At 32.7% G+C, this 22,981-nt stretch overlaps 1 protein-coding gene and 1 non-coding gene across 4 annotated transcripts; both read left to right on the forward strand.

The window, feature by feature from the left end:
- The first annotated feature begins 9,451 nt into the window (after positions 1-9,451).
- Positions 9,452-9,523, forward strand: TRNAH-GUG (transfer RNA histidin (anticodon GUG)). Its single transcript has one exon. It is a non-coding gene; the product is annotated as a tRNA-His (tRNA).
- Positions 9,524-9,737: 214 nt separating this feature from the next.
- Positions 9,738-13,197, forward strand: LOC130943867 (uncharacterized). Of its 3 annotated transcripts, XM_057871929.1 has the most exons (4): positions 9,769-9,940; positions 10,535-12,231; positions 12,432-12,580; positions 12,763-13,197. In XM_057871929.1, the coding sequence occupies exons 2-4, from the start codon at positions 10,628-10,630 to the stop codon at positions 12,813-12,815; spliced, it is 1,806 nt and encodes a 601-aa protein (XP_057727912.1). In that variant the 5' UTR covers positions 9,769-9,940; positions 10,535-10,627; the 3' UTR covers positions 12,816-13,197. The 3 variants fall into 3 exon arrangements, with proteins under 3 accessions (XP_057727911.1, XP_057727912.1, XP_057727913.1); XM_057871928.1 differs by having other exon boundaries at positions 9,738-9,944; positions 12,432-12,971; XM_057871930.1 differs by lacking the exon at positions 12,432-12,580.
- The last annotated feature ends 9,784 nt before the right edge of the window (positions 13,198-22,981 follow it).

Here is a 22,981-nt window from a genome sequence, read left to right on the forward strand (position 1 = left end):
TAAAGAAAAATACAATTTAATATTTATTTTGCAAACTTAAATGTCACATATCCCTATTATTTATATCATTGTTTCAACCGACATAAAAGAAAGGAGCCAGTCAGGATCAAATGAGTATTCAGTATGAATCAGCATCAATATCACAATATAAAATATCACATAAGAAAATATTGAATAAATAAGATTAGGTGAAAAAAGAGTAGCCAAAGATAGTTAACAATAAAGTTAAAGATCAAAGTGCAAAAATATCACACTAGAAAAAGTAATGTACTAAGATTAGGTGATAATAAATTTCATATCTATATCAATTTGAGTAAATCCAAACACAGAAAAATAACATGAAAAAATTATGTGTAACTATCTTAAGTGACAATGAAAATAGAAACTAATTAGGACTTATTTTGCTTTTATGCCACAAGAGAAATAAATACAATAACCACACTTTACACATGTAAATGAATACACTAAAAATAACAAATAATATGTTTATGTTCTCAACATCTCATGTTCTCTTGGAGAAAAAAGTTGGTAATAGAAAGCTGATATAAGTTTTACATAAAATTAAACTGAACTAATCTTCGCATAATTACTTGGAACTTTTGACCTTGAATTCCTCAACTGCAACTTTAATACCAATTTTGGGCAGGGAGGTAGATTTAAGAGTACTCTTAAAGTTAAGAGATTTTCTAATCTTAACAGCAGTCCAAGCAGCACTCAAAGCAATGACCAGCAGCACCAAATCCTTCTTTTGTTGCCTCAGCAGCCTGATCTCTATATCTGCAGTATAAAAATGTCCAATATCACTTCCCAACTGTTAGAGAATGAATGAAAATTCAACCACACATCAAATGTATATTTATTTAGACAAAATTTTGTGTTACCTGTTGACTACTTATTAACACAATTTTTTTTATGTATTATATAAAAGTTTGCTACGAAATGCAACTTAAACAGAGACATTAAACATTAACTATAAATAGTTCCCAATTGGTTTAGCGAGGGATTATTACTTTCAGTTACTAACCATATTATTCTACCAGACAACTCTTGACAAACATGATGCATATACGATCTATCTCATTCGCTTAGTGAACAATCCATATTACTCCACACATGATTAGTTTGCAATAGGTATTTTTAATAGGTATTTTTAATGATTAGTTAATCACTTCATTAATGAATATTCATCCATAAAATAAGCAAACAATCCTAATTTGATACCTGTTGGAGACCAAGAAGACCCAAAGACCATGGCTCTTCTTCAATATCATCCCAAAAGCTTTGGTCTTCTGAAAGCTACAAAATAATAGTTTCTGTAAGTCCCATTCATGGAAAAAAAATTCAACATGAATAAATTAAACATCCATCCTCATAAAAAAAACTCCAAAACATAAAAAATAAACACAAAATATCCAACACACTTTTATTCAAACCTGAAAAATTAATGCCACGAAGAACATAAAAATTGAAACAGCATTGCAAAGAGAAGATTACCGTGTTGGTGGATGTTAGTCAGGAAAAGTAGGATCGTAATAAGCCCGGTGGCAAGCAGGGAGGAGGTCATCGAGCAGCGTGGGATGGCGAGTTTCAACGGCCGTGCTAACGCTGGCCGATGTCACGACAGCATGGTGAAGGGCGACATGAGGGAGGACGCGTCCGCTGAGGTGCGATTGAGGAGGGCGATGCAGGGGGTAGGGGGGTTGGTGCGGTGGAGGGTGGCGACGTGAGAGAAGAAGACGGGACGCCGGCGTTGAGAGAAAAGAAGAAGAAGAACAGCGCTGAGAGAGAATTAGAATTAGGGAGAAGAAGACGGGACGCCGGCGTTGAGAGAAAAGAAGAAGAAGAACAGCGCTGAGAGAAAATTAGAATTAGGGTTAATATTAAAAAAAACTGACCCTAATATTTGAATTTAAAATGAGTAATTATAAAAAATTAATTAAATTAATTATCATATCATCTTAATCTCTTTTTTATTTCTATTGTACACTTTGTACACTAATATTATTATTGTCTCCCCGTACCTTTTTATTTCTCAATTGTTTAATCTTTGATTTGGTGATCTCAACAACATGTACTTGAAGAGTTTGTCATATCTTAAGAGTAGTAGAATTCTTCACCGAAACTAGAATTCAAGAACACACATTAAAATCTTGTTGTATCTATTGTGAATACTTTTTAGAAATTGTGCCTATAGTTTGTGAAGCTTAAGAATCAAATTAAGGAAGAATCTTTTCTTTTTGTATATGATTTTTTAAATTTTGTTCTTTGATCGAGAATAATGCATGTTGCTGTCAATTGTCAAGTGACAAAATTAGATTTATCATTCATCTAATTTGTCAAGAATCGAATTTTTTTTTTTTAAACTTTTAGAATTGATTGCTAATGCCATAATCAGAATCTAGCTCATGAATTTACTAATTCCCTGTTTAATATATTAAAATTTTTATGTCAATCACTCACAAGTTAAGCTCAATAAATAAGATTCAAAACAAAATCTTTTATAAAATTTGGCACAGTCGTTATTATTGATAAATTTAAAATTTTAAAATAACGAAAAATACTACTTCTCTTACCTTTCTCGATCTCATAGGTTCCACACATATTTTAATACTTTTTAGTGAGATGACTTATATATATATATATATATATATATATATATATATATATATATATATATATTCTCTCGTCTCTTTTATGATTTTTCTAAATTCATTTTGGGTATATATGATTAAATGTCAGAGCAAAAGCTCTTTATGCTAACCACACACACATATATATATATATATATATATATATATATATATATATATATATATATAATTAACAATATAGCGATAATAGCCAACGAATTATAATTCAAATGACATAGTTTCTTTATATTTGTTTAAAGGTTATGGATTCTTTATGCTAACCATGTATGGGTACATATATATATATATATATATATATATATATATATATATATATATAAAATTGATGAGTTAATAATAATATAGCAATAATGATCAACAAACTATAACTCAAATGATATAATTTCTTTATATTTACTTAGAGATTACAGATTTGAGTCTCACTCCTAATTTTATAATAATAATAATAATATAACGATAGTAGCAACTAAAAAGGGAACTTTATGTAACAAATTAAAGAAGAAGGAGGAGGTTAAGATATATATTAATGGAGGGGCCATGGCAGAGATAGATGACAGAAGTTTAAAAGTTCAAGTCAGGTTATATATACATACAACTTCGATTCTTTATGGCTGGGAGGGGGAATCAAACATCAAAGATTTGAACATATTATGGTATGAAAGTGTTTTTGCTTTGTCTTTACGGAAAAACCGTTATATATAGGAGAATGTTCCGAGACGAAGTCATCAAGTCTCTTAGCAGCCAGTTACCATGATGATATCAATATCATTACCTCTTACCAGTTACCAGACCACACTCCATAAAAATCGCTGAGATGTATCATATTCATATGCGTTGTCCTTTTAACTTCTTTCTTCATTAGGTTTTCCACTTTTTCCAAAACCATGCATTTACACTTCAAAAAATAAAGAACTTTTTAGAGATAAACTTTTAATGACAATAACATATATAATGGCTGCTACATGCTTTATTTAACTATATTTTTGCGACGATTATATATTTTTTAGGATTATTTTTATTGTTAAAAGTGATTCTTCTAATAGTGTTATAAATATTTATATATATTTGAACCAGAATTTCATGAACCTGTATTTTTTTTAGAAATTTTTTTTAAAATTCTAGAAATATATAATCATTTATATATCTCTTTTTATTAGTTTTATAATATAGTATCAGAACTTTGACAATCTATAAAGTTTGATTCTCGTTTACTTTAAAAAGAATTTAGTATAAGACAAGTAAAAAGATATTAATTATTTATGTATATATTTTTAAGTTTTTAGCAATTAAATTTTTTGGGCTTCCTCTAGCATGCCAGAAGAAGACTCATCTTTGTCGAGAAAAAAAAAAATATCCAGAGACTGCTATTATGTTAAGAAAGAACTTTAGACTATACAGGAACTAACCTTTTTTGAGAGCTTTTGGATAGTAACAAATGAATTTATTATCAAGTAAGAATAATTTTGGAAAAAATAAACTAAAGACAAAAAGGTAAGAAAAGTAAAATTAATTGGACTAAAATAATTACATTATATAGGATTCGAAACACTCTAAAATATTTACTAATGTTTTGGCTGAAAAAAGTTGATTAGCTAACATTATTCGTTTAAATACGTTAGTAGTTACATTGCGGAGCTTTTTGAATTCACAGTGTAACTAATTCGTACGTATAATTAACTAACTTCTTGTCTCCCAAATTAAAAGAAACGATCAAGTATTCTTTGAAGTATAAGCGGTTAGAAAAGAGTCAGTCACATAAAGATATCTAAAATATTTTTTTTAAAGATATTTTTTAATAATAAAAATTTAATATAAGTAATTGATTAAATTGTATTACTTTTTGTTAAAATTAAACTAAACAAATTAATTTAACTAAAAAATCGGTAAATCAAAATTTAAATCGATTTAAATTAATATTTTTTATAAAAATGACTACAATATTTTTATTATAAAAAATGACTCAATATATATATATATATATATATATATATATATATATATATTGAAAAATCTAAAATCTTAACTCAACTTTTCTCTCTATGCCATCTTAGGATTATAATTTAGAGTTTTTAAAATTAATATATATATATATATATATATAATAAGAGTATTTTAGTCATTTTTTATAATTAGAGTATTATAGTTATTTTCTATAAAAAGAATATTAATTTAGATCGATTCAAGATTTAGTTTATTGATTTTTCGGTCAAACCAATTTGTTTGGTCTAATTTTGACAAAAAAAAAACACAGTTTAATCGATTATATAAGTTAAATTTTAATTATTAAAAAGCATTTTTAAGAAAAGACGTTTTAAACATCTTTATATGAGTAACTCCCTATTAATAAATGTTAAATAAGATAAATTCTAACTGTTTTTTGACTAATTTATTTTGGTTTGATTTAGATGGTTACATATTTGTGTGTAGGTAGAAAGCAATGGGAGAAAAAGAATAGAAAGGGAGGGCGGAGAAAGTGAAGAAAATGTGGTGTTGATGAAATAAATGAGGAGGGTGGGAGCAGAGAAAGAATGTGTTTGTATGGCATGCAAACGTTAGTGATGACGATGCATGGTACTGGAGGCAAAGATCTGCAACTTGTCTCAATTCACATTCTAAGAGAGAGGCATGAATATTATTAATGTGGTAGCACGGCATCTCCGTGTTCACGATGATTTTTGAAGAAGAAATTACCAATGCAATAAGCTAAGCCTCTCTCTCTTGCTATTATTCGGGGTCAGTGTGTGGCAGTGTGGATGGTACTACCTATCTACTACTACTCACTAATTGCATTGCATGGGAGTGCGTTTTCGTCACTATTCAACTTTCTATCATGCATGCTTTTGTTTCTTTCTTTGTTTTTATCACATTTACTCCCCCTCCAAATGCGTCCACTATTTTCCTATCATACATCAATTTTCACATTTACCCCCCTCAACTACCATCTGTCCCTTTCTCTTTCCCTCACTTTTTCAGATATATATCACTCCTTCCATTTTAAATAACCCAATTAAATACTACTATGCTATGCTATCGTTTAACATCAAACCTAAGGAGGTTTAATTTGCATGCATGCTGCCAAAATATTTGTATGAAATGGATTTTGACAAATTAAATTATGTAGATATATAATCATCCAACTATAACCAACTTCTGTTGCTTAATTTAGTGATTAACTCACTAATCTTCTTAAGCAAGTGTAAGAAATTTGAATTCTATTTTATACATGTAACAATTCCTTATCTAATAACCAATTAGTCAACCGTACACAACAAAAATAATCATCCTACCATATATATGTTTTGCTATGTAATACAAACTTATTGGATTATGGCATTATATTAGGAAGTTGCAATAGTAGACCTTTTTAACACTTGCTTCAGATTCTCCTACATTCATTATAAATAGTTTTCTCTTATAGTTGTTTTTTAGGTACGTTTATATTTTGCTGTAGACAAGTGCAGAGTATAGTTTCTTCAATAGTTCAATGTCAGTGGCATAATTGGCATTTTTCTGTTTTGGAATCTTTCCGTGGTTACAGGCTTAGAACTAATTAGTCTAATGGATCTAAATATAGCTAGTTCTAGAGGCTACTAGGCTAGTGATGAATGATGATGATATATAATCTATGAAGATGCTATCAAAATAAAGCAACTTAAATTCAAGCATATATAATCTGTCTCAATCATTTATGGGGCTGCCAACACAATTTAAACAGGGAATATAATATAATAATGTGGGACAAAATTTAAAAATATATACCATCAAGATTACAAATATGAAAAATGAAAATGTTAATTAATGTGATGGGGCCCTTCCCTTCCTAAGAAAATTAAACTTCATTCATATATCCCAAAATCTGAGAACACATTCATTGCTACCCACGCAATGTATGAGCAAAACATTACTGCTTATTTATTTATTTTTTGACAACCAAAATAAAATGTAACGTCTCATATTTCCCTTTTTCTCTCTCTCGCCCCCTATTTGTCCGCTGGCGATGAAGGAGGAAGGGGCATAATGGTAATTGTGCATATGATGGATATGTTTGAGGTCAGAGTGGGCTTCATAAGGTTTGATTCTTTGTTAGATTTGCATGCCCCATCCTAGATTGCCATGTCCCCATCCCATTTCCTTTGACCGTTTGAGCTTAATATTTGCTACACACAATTCTATTCAAGTATTTCATTTTTTAAAAAACTATTAAATCACTAATATTTAAAATAAAATTCACTTATTTAATTATTTTTATAAAAATTAATAATTAAATAGATAACAATTTAAACAAACATATTAAATCATGTAATTATTTTAAACTATTAACTTTATATAAAGACGATTGTATATATACGTTTTTATCATTTTTTTGTTTATTTTTTTAAGTTAATATTAACTAATTTTGCGAATTTTTTACTAAAAGTGCTCATCCTCTAATATTTTTGAATTTTTATACGTTATATGTAATATTTTATCACAGTTAAATTTTTTATTGAATTTGCATGTATTATTAAATACCATATAATAGAAAAAATTATTATTTAACATTAATTAAGTAAAATATTGGAGGACAAGAGAAATTAAAGTATGTAAATTAGGTGGATGTTATAATAAAGTGGAGTAAAAAAAAAGCCTTTTAATGAAGTAATGTAGCTGAACAATTAGCATGCAACACATGGAAGGTTTTTAATAATATTTTTGAGACAATGAAAATTCAGTCTAAAAAATTTAAAATTATTTTATTTGATATTAATTATTTATTGTTTAAATAATTGTATAATTCTAAATGTAATAAATATATAATTATATATGTTATATGTATAAAATTATATTATATAAAGAGCAATGCTAGGGGCCAGCAATTTTTGTGATTGTTAGCCATCAACTAGCCATCAATGATAATTTGATGGTGTGAGATTGATGTGAAATTTCATCCAATGGCTCACCTTCCTCTGCTGGTTACATGCTGGCCAAAATTCAATAAAACTGCTGGCCCCTAGACTTTTCCTTATATAAAATAACTTTAGATATTATCTCTGATTTATTGTTTGACCAAACACTAAAATTACGTTTATTGTTTATTTGATCAAATTTAGTTAACTGTCTTTAATTTAACAAATAAAATGAACTGTCACCAAATACTAAAATCTATTCATATATATTATATATATACATTAGTTAACCATGCTACTTTATCAAAAGAAAAAGAAAAATTTTGCTCCACTTTATCATGGAAAATAGCCAACAATGATGCAAAGTATCGTGTTACATGTATGACTATTATGCATATGATTATTTTTGTTGTTTTGTGGGGTGGTCGGTCTTGTTTGGTTGTTATTACTAATAAAAGACATTGCATAAATTAAAAGCAAGCAAACAAGTTTGTAACAATAATGTGTTGTTTTTCTCAGCAGGATCAACATTGGACGCTGGACATGCTAGTTTAAGCCTCATATGCAGGAATTGCAGTTACAATGCAGTCAGAAAAGTTCAGTAATTCACAGTAAAATTGTACAAATGAATGAACACTACCGTAGAAACCAGAGCTAAAAGAAATACATATGCATCAACCTTTTTGTTCTTCTGTATTGTCTTTTAGTAGTATATATAATTCAATTAGTCTCTATATATATGCCAATGTTCGCAGTTATCACTACAGAAGAACGCTATATCTAGATAGACAAAAACAAAAATTCCTATTTCAATCATCAAATAAGTTTTGTATGTGTCTCATAACAATTTGGAAACACTTTTTTTCTCTTTGAATATAAATTAACTTAGGTAAAAACTCACTTATTGTTGGTTAAGTATGAAGTTGATAATTAAAAATAAGAATTTAATTTTAATTTATTATCAGTAAGAATAGCTACTTTTTATATTAATTATTATGTATTTATACACAAATATATGTATTATTTAACTCCGTTTTAATATATATTTTATATTTTAATATGTATTTTATATTAATAATTGATTTAAAAATATACGTAATATGGTTGAAAAAAAATATAGATAATAATTTAATCAAATATGTTAAATAATATAACAATTTTTAACTATCAAACTTCATGTACATGAATAGAAATGTACTCGAATTTCTAATGTTAACATATGCCTGCAATTTCACATGGTGACACCACATATGAATATATGATATATCATACTCCACAAATAGTACTATTGCCGAGTTATGAAAGATGAGACAAGGTTGTAGTGGGTGGGGCTCACGCGCAATCTTTCGAAATTGTGAAGCATGCATGTTTCTCACATCAGAAACACAAGAGCAACATAAATGTGGCCATGGAAAGTGTACCTGGCTTCGTTGGCATGTCGGGTTTTCACGTAATAAGATTAAAAAGAAAATGATTCTTTTGGGTAGGTGATGGTGACTAGTGAGATAACAATTATGGTTATTAGTGTCTTGTGTTTTTGTTTTGATTATTATTATTGTTAGCCATGGGAATGTTTCAAACATATGGGGACTTTGATTTCACTACAATATATCTCCTTTCCCTTTGGCTCTTACTGAATTTTCTCCTATTATAGATATTTTGTAGTTATTATATAGGTTTCTTTTGGATTTGATCATTGGTAGCTATCACATAAAGTGCAAAACGAGATGTATACATACATACGAAGCGTAGTTATTACATGAACAATGCATTATATTCCTCATTCAACAATACCTTGTCATAATATTCCTACTTAATTGTTCATTAGTTTCTCCATTTTTTAATATTATTATTTTTATTAATGTTGAATAAATATAATTTAAAATAGTTTAAGTCGGAGAAAAATATCAAGAAGTGGCTGTAGTTTAGTGGTAAGAATTCCACGTTGTGGCCGTGGAGACCTGGGCTCGAATCCCAGCAGCCACAAATGTTTTATTGCTTTCATTTTAATTTTTTTTCAATCCCCTTTTTGGGCCAGATACTAGTTACTTTAGTTTCGGCATTAGGCCTTTTCTTTATGGGCCAGATCTAGCCCATTTAATTGGACACCATCATGTTTGGGCCTCAGGAATCAAAGCTAAGCCCAAAACTGCTTTTGAATATGGTAACGTGGGAAGCACTTAGATGGTACACGTCACATGCCGTTCTTTCTGCCATTTCGGTGTCGCTGTTTTTCATTTTCCGTTTTCCGTTGTTCACTCTTTTATTGTCTCCATTTACACGCCAATGTTCCCTGCAACAAATACTATGCTTCTGGAACTTCACAAAAGAATCACTCACTTCATTCCTTCAGCCTTCACTTACACAGTTACTTTCCATCTCTCTCGATTCCTACCAACACTCGTATGTAAGTTCGTTCACCTTTTTTTGTTTTGTGTCTCTATATTTGTTTTATACGAACTTCACTATTTTGTGTTTTGATGTTTTGTGTTCTGTAAACAAGAACCTTGAGCTCATTAGTTATTACTTATTAGGGTGTCAATGTAGCTTGAATTGAATTCCATGAGGTTTACGATAGTATGTGAAGAAGCACACTGACATTAGGTTGAAAGGGCAAAATTGGAACTTTATGCGCGGGGTTTTGTATGTGCGGTGTGGTGTGCATGGCATGGGGTTCTGCAAAAGAATTGTGTGTGAATTCTAAGGAGTGATGTGGGGGAAAATTGTGAGCATGGGGAAAGGGGATTGGGGGATTAAAGTTTAAAATTATAAAATTAGATGAAATGTGGTTTGACTTAAGATCGGAATGTTCCCTTTGGAATAAAAGTTCAGGGATGAGTTCTTAGTGAACATAAAGTCTAATCCATGAATTTTGACAATAAATATTTGGGTGTGCTGTGTAGGTACTGACTATTAGAGAATCTTACAATGTGATAAATTTTCAACCATAGTGTGTAATTCATGAATTCTTCTAATATCTGAAAATCTTGAATGCAGGGTTTATGAGACTGGAATCATATGAGTAAGGTTGTTTGAAAGAAAAGAGAATTGCACATTGAAGATATTTTGGGGTTGGATTGTTGTCCGTGGATGGAGATAGGTACAAAGAAGATGAAAGTCGATAAAGAAATGCTAAACCTCAATGACGTGGTCAGCATTGTGTCAAAAAATTGTCGGTGTAACGAATTGGAAGAGAGAAGCAAGAAAGCTGAAGGGAGGTGTGCTGAGTTAGAATTTGAGCTTCAAAGGAAACATAGTCAATGTGAAGCACTCGAAGCTAAACTTAAGGCACTGGAAGCAGATAAATTTGCTGCTGAAGAGGAGTTGAAGGTTTTGAGGGTTTCTAGTGAGAAGCACAAAGAGGAAAAACAAATTAGCTATGAAAAAGAGAGAGGGGAAGCAACAATTGACAACTTGACAGATGATAATGAGGTTGTTCAGCTAATGATTGAAAATAAGGTTTTGGAATGTGAGAAGAAAAGGGCCGAGAGTGAGGCTGAGGTATGGAAAGATAATTACAAGAAAATGGAATTACGGGCCATACAATTGGAGCTAGGAAGGGGTCATGAAAGAAACGAGAAACAGGAAGCAAGCAACTGGACTACTGCTACAGTTGGTTCACATCAAGGACCAATCTCAAATTCTAGATTTCATCCGGCAAGACAAGCCAGAAAACAGTTGAAATTTCTAAATGAAGAGAGTCCCTGCAAAAGGATGGCTCCATCCACGCCTCTTGGTGCAAAACCTGCTTCAGTCTGTGTAATTGATATCACTGACAGTGATGATGAACCTAATATTATCCAAACCTCACCTGTACTAACTCAGGGTGGTGGAAATATTTCTGTTCCAACATGTTTTGTAGCCGAAATTGAAAAGATGTCTAACATTGATGGTGGAAACAATGAAAAAGATTTGAGTGCTGGTGAAGATGTTCCTTTTGTTGCCACCCTTAAGAGGAAACGAACTTGTAATGTTGTCACAAGTGAGTCTGAACATGATGATGCCAATGATTGTGATGATGATGATGATGATATGCCGATTAGTAAGCTTAAGAGGATGCATATTCCGAAAGCAGGATCAGAGCAAGTTAAATGTAACATTAATAGTTCGGCGACAACTACTACTTTTGCATATAACAAGACTATAGGCACTGCAACACCTCGACGGCGCCTAGTGCCTCTTAGAAAATGTGCAAGAGAACAAGAGTGTAAAAAGTCTTCAAATAGATCTAAAAAGGCCAAACATCGAGAAAGTATCGCAACAAATTCTTGCGAATCAGAGGAAGATTTGTCAGACTCTGAAGATGAAGGCTTGAGTGATTTTATTGTTGATGATTCCGATGTATCTAATTGTGATGATGCATCAAGCAAGTCGCACACTGTATCTAACGATGATGGAGACTCTGATACCAGTAACTCACAAGATGTACCTGATGATGACTCATGCTCTGATTCCCAGGAAGAAACTGATAGGAAAGTGGACTTTGGGATGATACTATCACAAATTCAGAGGAGGAAAGACCACAAATCGAAGTGGGAGTATGAAGCTGACATGCTTGCAGCATTTGGAAAGGATCCTGAACTGTGTATGAAGGCTGTCTGTGCTCTTTATCTACAACAAACGTCTGAGGAACAGATGAGCAGGGGATCAATGTATTCCAACCAGCGGGGATTCAGCAAGTTTGATGCTCACAGGTTGTCACAAAACCTATTTGACCCTGTTTTACTGCTTCATTTAACTTCATATCTTAAAATGTCCTTGCTAAAGTACTTTGTTTTTAGTTAATTTCCTGCTCTTAAGTGTTGAAGGGAATAGGGAATCATATGTTGAGAGCTTGGTACTTTGGTAGTCTATTTCTGGATAAAATACTCAGTTTCTATTTCTTTTTTAACAGTCTTTTGTGTCATGGCTTCATAGTAGGTAACAGAAATGTTTTTGGTACTCGCACTTTTTCATACACCAAGTCATCTCTTTCATTCGCCACGAGACGAGGTTTGCAACCTAATGATTTCAGTTCCCCAGCCCATCTAATGATAAAGGAGAGTAAGTTGGCTCAATATATGAGGGAAAATGAGTACATCTATCAAAACTCAAAACTGAATATTGAATCGAATTCGTGTTAGTTGCAGCAATTTGAACTAAACTCCCCAATCATGTGGATTCTATATATCTATGCTTGTTCATGGACATTGGCAGGTTTCTAACACTTTTCCTTTCACTTACAGAGGTAGTACTTTGGCTGAGTTCCTCACTAATGGAGATCCTCTTGGTGGTTTGAAGAAGAGTGTGAAGGAATTGAAGGAATATGATCCCCAAGCAGTTGAACTGTGCAGAACTCTGGCCAATCGGTACTCAAGACAATTATATGAGATCTACAAGAACAAAGAGTGTCCTTTTTTTTCTTGACACTGGCTGCTATGGAATCCTTTGTACTTTGGGAAATGGAGTTATGTCTATAATGAAAGCAAGTATTCCTGTTTTGGTTCCTCTGTATATATTTTGAGTATGGTCTTTAACCCTTCATCTGTATCCATATCCATCTATCTACATGTAAACTTAACCTGCAATTTGCAATCATTAGATGTTTGGTCTACCTAAAGTCTTAGGCTATGTTAGGGATTTTTTGTTTTAAATGATAGCATATAGCAATCATTAATAGAATAAAGGAAAAAGGAGATAAGGGAATTAATGTTTTATTGGTAAGGCTGTTCAAATGCTATTTAATCTAAATAAAAAACGATTAAAATCACAAAACATATAGATCGATTTGGTTTGATCTCAATTTTTCTCCAGGACTATTGATAATTTGGGGCATCGGTATTAAATGATTTTATTAGTATGAAATTCTAAATAGCTCAAAGCAATAGCCATTTTTAGTTTCAAGAGCAAACTAAAGATTTTTCTTGTTTAGATTAGTTTGTTACAAATGTTTTTGACATCAACATCTATCTATCTATCCTCCTTTTTTTTTGTTCTTACATTACACACTCACATATTAGAAAGGATTTTATATTCCACTTCAAGATTTGAATCCTGGTGTAGCCTGATGAGAAGTCTAACAAATCTTTCATCTGTGTCAAGTCTCAGCTGCATCTATCTATATATATGTATGCAAGAATAGGAAAAGTTTTAATAAATCATGGAAATAGTAAAAAAAAAAAAAAAGTATTGAAGTAGCCTTTCTCCACATTTGAAGGCCAAAGAATAGAAAAAGTATAAAAAATAGTAAAGAAAATTTGTAAGGCTTCAGAAAACTTGAATATGCACCTTACATCCAACCTCAATTGTTACTATAAAAGAAGCTCCATCTGTCTCTCAAACTCACCACCCTCATCACATCTTTCTCCTACAACTTTGTGTGTGATTTCTCTCTCCTTTCTTTTCTTCAAAGGGAGAGAGAAGAATAAAAGAATAATAACAATAAAAAAAATAAAGAATCAAGATTTGTAATAGAAAGATGGCATCTTCAATGAGAGTGGCAGTTTTCCTTGGCATGATTGCAGCTCTTATTTCAATAGTAGCTGCTACAGAACCCGCTACTTTTTCTATCGATGTTAGTCACATTCCCACAAACGAAACTCAACTTCTTACCGCAGACAACAGTGGTAATTTAATTTCCCTATTTTTCTCTTCATTATTATTTTTATTGATATCTTAATATTAATTCATCATGTTTTAGTTGGTCACAATTTTTATTTATCTTAGTTATTGTTTGCAAAATGTAGGTGCTGCCTCATATGATCAAGCAATTGCTTATGTCCTAATGTTGCTGGCTTTGGTGTTCACCTACATCTTTCACTAAATGAAGGCTGAGGAATCCACAAAGAATTATTTTTTTATTTTTTAATTTTTTTACAACAGGAATATACAAAAAAAATTATGGATACCTGGATTGTATTTGTAGTTCCAATAATGATATTCTAATTGTTTATTTTTCTTTATTTATTTGTATTTCTATGTGTTCGTTCACCTATATTATCTTTCACTCTTGGTAAACGTGTCCAACTTTTATATATATATATATATATATATATATATATATATATATATATATATATATATATATATATATATATATATATAAAAACTATAAAACACGGACAATTTGCTGAGTTGTCGTGTCACATGTCAGACATATTTCGGACACAACACTTACTAACATTCGTTCGACACACGTGTTTATTGTGTCTTTAAAAAAAATAAAAAAAAATCTTTTTCAAACAAGCTTGAATACACGTATATACCATCACGTATCAGCGTATTCAGTCTTATTCTTAATATATATTATTAAAATAAATTTAGATATAATATATATTATTATTTATTAAAACAAAAAATATTTTAAATACTTGATATAATTAAAATAAGATATTACAAATAATTAAAAAATTAATTTATATTTTAATATCAATAAAATATCAAAATATCATTACAATTTATCTAAAAAATATTTTATATTTTATATGTATGTGTATTCTTATGTCTTATAAGATTTTAAAATTTGCATGTCATCGTATTCTGTATTCGTATTAATGTCCATGCATCATAGTATATAAATCTCCACAAAACCTAAGCCTCAATATCGGAATGTTTCTTCTCACTTGTTTAATTTTAATATTTTTTTTCTTCCCTCATAATAATAATAATAATAATAATAATAATAATAATAATAATAATAATAATAATAATAATAAAACACATTCATAGGCTCTAATGGTGTGTATTTGCTAATGGTTTTAATTTGCTAGGATATCAACTTTTTTTAAATCATCAATAAGCCAACAAAATAGAAAACTTGAATGGGTTTGGGGTTTGAGTTGTTATTTTATATAAAAAGTATAACTAAAAGAAAAAAAGAAATGCTAGTTAATTATGGACTTAAAGAAAGTAGTTTTTTTTCTTTTTTTTTATTCTTGGGGTTTTTTTTTTCTTCAATCGAAATTCACTAACAATTAATAACAATCCTTAAAAAGATACAAAGTAGGGATAGATAGAGAAGGATTCTCACAATTAAGGTAAATATTGGTCGATAAGAATATAGAAGTTAAAATTTTGATTCAACTCTTAAAATTTTTTGATATTATGATTTTAGATAAATCAATCGATTTTATAATTTAAATATTATTATAATTTTATATTTTATATACTTAATTTATGTTTTCAATTTCACTTAAAATTTTGATTTTTTTTTTACTTACTCAAGAGGAGATAAATTGAGTAATAAAAATAAATATAATTTTTGTTTAAAGACAATATATTTTTGTTTTTTGGTGAGCTTATAATTTTTTTTTAAACCATTAATTAATATCTTTTGTGTCACTCGGATAAAATAACTTTTATAAAATATGAACGGTAATTATTTTTACTTGAACCTGCAAAATATGAGACCAACCCACATTCCCTTCTAATATACAATATATATTCGAAATTTGGCACCATAAAGTCGGTCCAGTAGTATCAAAAATAACTCATACAATCTTATCCACATAGATTAGACCAGCTTAGATATGAGTCTCCGAGATTCATAATCCTCAACTTGAAGAAAAAGTCAGACATTTTTCTATTAATGTGGTTATCACCTTTCAAGTGATAACCAACCTAAACATGGATTGAACTTCTCACTCTAAAACAGAATAATTACTTATGATTTTCAAAAGTTATCTCTAAAAAATGATTAAGTCATACATTGTTACGCTGTCTTATAAATACTTCAATACTCAGGTATTTTCTCTAGTCCAATATTACTTAAAATTTATTTAAACATTTGCTAATTTGAATATCAGAGTCTCCTATAAATACCTTCTACCACCGTCCAGACAAGGATATTGGATAAACCACTATTTCGACAAACAAGTCAAAACCACCACTCAGAGGAGTTTGAACTTTAAGTCCAAACCTAAATCCATCTTAATTTTAGGTAATACCTTGAAACAGTAATATATACTGGTACTTTTCTAAAAGTTCGAAGAAGCTAAATTACAATCCATGGAATAAAATATTTCTCTGGAATCATTGCTGTTATTAATGTGAAATTATGTTTAGCTTTGCTGTGTTGAAGGCACTTAATAAAGTAGATAGAAAAGTGATGTTGTGTTGATGATCTAGAAGAGTAATTACAAGGAAATTGGAACTATATGAGTTTGTAGTATTACTAGAAGAAAAATAAACCAATGAAATAGTGGTATGAACTAAGAAAGGAAAGTGAAGCAAAAACGCAGTGATACTCGTTGTGCATGAGGACTTGAACAAAGAGAAGAATTAATTGGATCAAATACAAAGAATTTGATGTAATCAGAAGAGGGAAGAACAGAATGATAGAATGGCACCATACCAGGCTCAAGCTACCTACATAATTCTTCCATTTTGTATTTATGATGCGTCCTTCTATGCACGTCCAAAGGAGGTAGGTCAGCAGCCATATATCTTTACTCTGTAACTAACTTCCTCTTAGAAGAATTGCTTGCATTAGAGTGCTCACTCCCATCCAATTTTGTTATTCTCTTTCTTACATTACCCTCTCCATTTAGATCAACCATATCCTCATGGTTGAGAGAAGGGTGTAGTCTAGTCACGTTTGCAATTGGATCCCATGATATTTCTGTAGTGTCTCCAATTCTCCATTGTACATGGACCTGTTTTTCTGGTTTTCCATGTTTGAGAATGATGCAAAATCCTAGAACCCAAGAAGGCTCAAGTATAGGACCCTTGGCACTAGTCTGTAGAGGCAATGGCAAGTACAGATCATCATTACGGAATCTGTTTAACACTGAAATATAGAACACATTATGAATCTTAGCCTCTAGAGGAAGTTTGAGTTTATAGGCTACCGAGCTAAGTTTCTTGACAATGCGAAATGGTTCAAACTATCTCATTCCCAACTTTTGATTTTTTCTCAAAGCCACTGAGTGTTGACAGTAAGGCTATAAACGAACCAGTACCATATCATTCTCTTCAAATTCAGCCTCTCGATGATTTTTATCAGCAAACGTCTTCAGATATTATTGGGCATGATTGAGGTTGGCCTTAAGCTGTTCAATCAGTGTGTTCTGATTGGTTAGCAACACTTGCAATGATGATTCGTCAGCAAGAGAGAACTCATATCTAATGAGATTTGGGGGGCACAACCATATAGAGCCATGTACGGGGACATTTTGATGCTTCTGTGATGAGAAGTGTTGTACCAATACTGGGCCCAAGGTAGCATATTGAACCATAATCTGGGATTCTCGAAACAGAAGCAACGAAGATGCATCTCCAATGTCTTGTTCACGATTTCACTTTTCCCGTCCGTTTGTAGGTGGTATGATGAGCTCATGGATAAAGTAGTGGTTTGCAACTTAAATAATCTCCACCAAAAGTGACTCATAAAGATCTGGTCTCTATCCAAGACAATGGATCTAGGAAATTCATGGAGTTTGACAATATTCCTGATGAATACCTCTGCCACTGAACGATTGTTAAAGTCATGTTTCAAGGGTATAAAATGAGCAAATTTGGTCAATCTATCAATGATCACCATAATGACCATATACTCATAAAACTGTGGAAGAGCAGTGATAAAATCTATGCAGATAGCCTCCCACACCTGTGATGGTATTGGGAGAGGTTGGAGCTATTCTGTAGGTAGTCGGGCCTCTGTTTTGGTGGGCTGACAAGTGGAGTAGGAAAGAACATAAGCTCTTATATCTCTTTGCATATTCGGCCAATAGAAGGTAGAGCAAATTCGTTCCACAGTCTTGGCAATGCCAGAATGACCTCCAATCATGCCATCATGGTATTCGTGCAAAATTACTTGCATCAATGAACTCCTTTTTGGAGTCACCAACCTATTCCTCCATAGCAGCACTCCATTATGAATATAATAGTTGGGGTCCTTTGGTGAGCCTTTGACGATTGGATTTTTGACGGTTTAGAATTTCACTAATGAAATCTCGTTGTAAAGTATAGTTTCTAAACCAAACAATAATCCTTTCATACAAAAAGTTGTTTGTCACTAGTACAAACCCCTAGAATTTATAAACCGAAGTATTTAAACCTCGGGTCGTTCTCCCTAGGAATTACAATGAAGTGTCTTGTTATTGGTTGTGAGTTATTTTGGGATTTTGATATGAAGCATGAAAGATAAATGGCAAGAAAGTAAACTAACAACTATAAAACTCTTGGCAAGATATGAGAACTAGAATTCCTATCCTAGTTATCCTTCTCAATTGTGATGAGAATTGTGTATTGCTCCCACTTAGTTAACCTCTAACCATGGAGGAAAGTCAAGTGGATGAATCAATTTGATTCCTCAAGTCCTAATCAACTCCTTAAGGGAAGACTAGCTTTAGAGGCATTCAAATCAATTAGCAATTTCTAATTATCAACCAACAAAGGAATTGGATAACTCAAGAGTCACTAATTACTCTACCTAGACCAAGAGAAACAAAAGCTACACTAAAATCCAACCAAGCATTTCATCAAACACTTGGTAGGCATAAAAGGGAAACATAGTAAATCAACAACAAGAGCAAAATCTAACAACAATTATTGAAAGGAATTAACAACACAAATCAAGAGGAACACAATTATTATGAATTACCTTTATTGAATTGAAAGAAAATGGAAGTAACAATAGTAGATCTACAACAAAGTCTAAGAACAACATAAAGGAAATTACAACAAAAGAGTAGAAGAAGATGAATGCAACTACAAGGAATTGAAAGGTAGAAGTAGAGGAAAATGAATCTAAATCTAGATCTAAGAACTAAACCTAATTCTAATCCTAGAGATAAGTGAGAGCTTCTCTCTCTAGAAACTAACTCTAAACTAAACTAATGGTTCCCTAATGGCTATCCTCCCATTCCCCTTAATCCTTCATCCTTTTATTCCTTTCCCTTAGCAATTGGTGCCAAAAAAATGGGTTCAGAAACCCTCTCAAATCGCCAGGCACGTGTTGCATTAGTGAGGTCATGTGCCATCATCGACGCGTGCGCGCACGGTACGCGTGCGCGTCCCTGGCCTGTATCGCAATGTGCGCGCGAGCGCCTTGTGCGCGTGCGCGTGCATGGCCTAGATCAATTCTTTGGCTTTTTGTGCTTCTCTCCACTTGCATGCTTTCTTCCTTGCTTCCTTTGATCCATGCTTAGCCTATTTCAACCTGAGATTACTAGCAAACACATCAAGGCATCTTATGGAATCAAAGAGAAACTAGAATTCATCAAAATAAGGCTTAAAAAGCATGTTTTTACACTTAAGCACAAATATGGGAGAGACAACAAAACCATACTAATTCCTAGGCTAAATGTGGCAAAAGGTTATCAAAATACTCTAAATTCAATGCAAAACAAACCGTCAAATTGGGGTTTGTCAACCTCCCCACACTTAAACCTTAGCATGTCCTCATGCTAAATTAAGAAGGAACTAAGGGGTATGACATTGAATGCAACTAAACTACATGAGTCCTATCTAAAGGCAACTATCTAAAGCAATTGGAAATGCTTAGTTCAAACAAATCAATTCCCAAGAGAGCATGTATAAGCACAAGAGCTAGGCATATAGGAACTAAGTCCAAACCACAATTGTATTGAATTGTCAAAAAGATTTCAAACTTGCAAGAATATAGACAATATGGGTGAACACCTGTGATTGAACTTTTGAACCCTCACCGGATGTATATCCGCTCTATTCACTCAAGTGTTTAAGGGTTAATTCACTCAATTCTCTTCTATTCATGTTTTCCAAAATTTGATTTTCTTCTAACAATCAACACTTATTCAATGCATGCATACATTCATCATGAGGTCTTTCATTTAGGTTGTAATGGGGTTAGGGTCAAGGTAGGATCATTTATGGTTAAGCGGGCTAGGATTTGAATCTTTGATTAGCATAGACTTCCCCACCTAACTATATAATGACCTATACAAATTCAAACTATTCTAACTACCCATTCTTCATTTTTTCTTACATAATCATGCATTCTTATTTGATTCACAACACCTATGCATTGATTCCTTTTTTGTTGACTTCACTTTGGGGTATTTTGTCCCATTTTTATTATATTTATATTTTTTTTCTTTTTTTCATCATCATTTTTTTTCTCTTTTTTTTTTCTTCATTCATTTTTTTTCCTCTTTTCTTTATATATATATATATTTTTTCTTCTTTCAAACTATATACAAGAACATCAATGCATAAGGTCTCTACATTTAATCAATACATGAATATGTACCCAATTCCTAAACATAAAAGTGTACTACCCCTTTTATCCCATCCAATGTTCCCCAAGCCTCACCAACTTGATTAATGAACACTCTCACTAGCCTAGGCTAATCAAAGATCCAAACAAGGACTTTTCTTTGGTTTTCCGCCTTGGGCTTGTAATGTGCTAAATTGAGAATAAGTTGGTTAAGCATAGGCTCAAAATTGGCTAACAATAGAGAATAAAAGGTTGGCTATTTGGGTAAGTGGCTAATGAAATAATGGCCTCAATCATGCAAATGCATAAATACAAGAAATAAATGGATATATAGGATCAAGCAAATCAATGATCACAATCATAGAAAGAGAACAATTTCACACAAGAATGGAAGATAAGTGGTTATAAAATGTAACCACATCAATAGGCTCAAGTCTCACAAGCTTGTGTTCTTAGTTCAATACATGCTTCACAAAGTATGAAATTCAAGCAAGTTTCACCAAAAATTTTTCTTTCAATCAATTGGGTCAATGCCCTATATTTAAACTTCTTGGAAAATTTCAATGTTTGACTAAGCATTGTTGTGAATGAAAAATTCAAAAATTTTCTTAGTTCACCCTTTCCTTTTTCACTTAAAACCAATTTCTTATGCAAAAAGGGTGACTAAATATTTGCAATTCAAAGTATGATTTCTAATCACAACCACAAACTAATAACAAAGATAAACAAAAATGTATAAAGAAAAATCCAACTAAAAGTACGGAATCTATCATCCAAAACATCTAAAAATATCCAAAAGCATCAAAATATCTAAAATCCACAATAAGCAATAAAAGTATCCAAAGCAAACTAGAAATGCATCAAAATATATACAAAGATGTGCAGAATAAGATAACTAGGCCGAAAAGTTCACCGGTTCCCAAATGATGCTACCGGTGCCCTCCCCACACTTAAAACCAAGCATCGTCCTCGATGCTAAACCGGAGGATCAGTGGGAGGTACAACGATAGGCTCTGGCTGTGGGACCGGCTCCTCATGAGTCTGTGGTGGCTCAGTAGCGTCAGGGGCATCCTGCTGAACTGGTGCCTCCACATCCTCCTCCTGATGATCCTGCTCATCGGAGGGCGGAGAATCGGGAAGCGGAGGTAGCTCAGCACCCAAAGAGATAAGTGCCTGGTCCATCCGATCGAAACGGCGTCTGACGTGGCGTCTCTCGCGCTCCAGGAATCGAAATAGACGCTGGACCAATAAATATGTAGGCTCAGGTGCTGCTGGAGGATCTGTAGATGATGAAGGAGCTGCGGCTGTAGAGGATGATGGTGCAGCTGTAGGGGCTGATGGTGAAGGTGTCCCCACGACAGCTCTAGCCCTAGAGCGGCATCTAGCAGGTGGCCTCTCGTGCACCCAACCACCCCAGGGGATAGTAATCTCTCGGTCATCTGCATCAGGGGGTGGTGGTCGCACATCATCGTCTAGCCATGGGACCTCAGCTAGGGCCGCCATACTCGTGACCAATGTAGGAAATAGAAGTAGGCCACGAATATGCGCCCGCCACATGCACTGTCTGATAAGTCTAGGGAAAGAGACATCCTTCCCCTCCATCACACACCCGATCAGCAGGAGCATCTCCATGGGGATCTCAGAGAAGTGGGTGGTAGGCAGGACGTAGTGGGCGAAGATCATCTGCCAAGTCCTGGCCTCCCTAGTCAAATGAGTAAACAACATCCCCTTAAGCTTGGTGTTGCCCGCATCCATAACCCATGCAGCATCCGGTATCCCAATCACGCGCCTAAGCGCCTCATAATCAAAGGTCATGGTATGGATGGCTATCTCTGCCTGCTGATGGGCACACAGGTCATCCGAAATGTGTCGGCAATGTAATGCCTCCCCAATAGCAGTCTCGGTGATCATAATCTCTCTACCCCGCACCTGAACTGAATCCAAGGTCGGACGGAAGAAGTTGCAGTAGAATTCCTTCACCCAAGATATATTTATATCCCCCAAATCCCGGTCAACAAAGTCAATGCCTAACTCAAGGATCCGACCGGTAATGGACCGTCTCACATCATTAGGCAGGAGCAACTTCTTCTCAGTATTCAGCTTCGTTGTTCGATATCTAGAAAACCGAAGCTCACAGTAGAGATTGGGGAATTTGTCTGGATTGGTAGAAGGCAACTGCTGATTTTCTTTTTCCTCATCATTCAATGGATTCTTAGCATAGTGCTTGTAGATGGAAGGAATGGAGGGGGTAGAGTGTTTTCTCTTCT

Source organism: Arachis stenosperma, chromosome 8 (assembly GCF_014773155.1).
Source record: "Arachis stenosperma cultivar V10309 chromosome 8, arast.V10309.gnm1.PFL2, whole genome shotgun sequence".
Classification (NCBI taxonomy): domain Eukaryota; kingdom Viridiplantae; phylum Streptophyta; class Magnoliopsida; order Fabales; family Fabaceae; genus Arachis; species Arachis stenosperma.

Excerpts from the sequence above, each read along its gene's own strand:
- LOC130943867 (XM_057871928.1), top strand. The coding sequence starts at position 10,628 with ATGGAGATAGGTACAAAGAAGATGAAAGTCGATAAAGAAATGCTAAAC. Across the intron at positions 12,232-12,431 it reads AGCAAGTTTGATGCTCACAG|TCTTTTGTGTCATGGCTTCA; the intron begins GTTGTCACAAAA and ends CTTTTTTAACAG.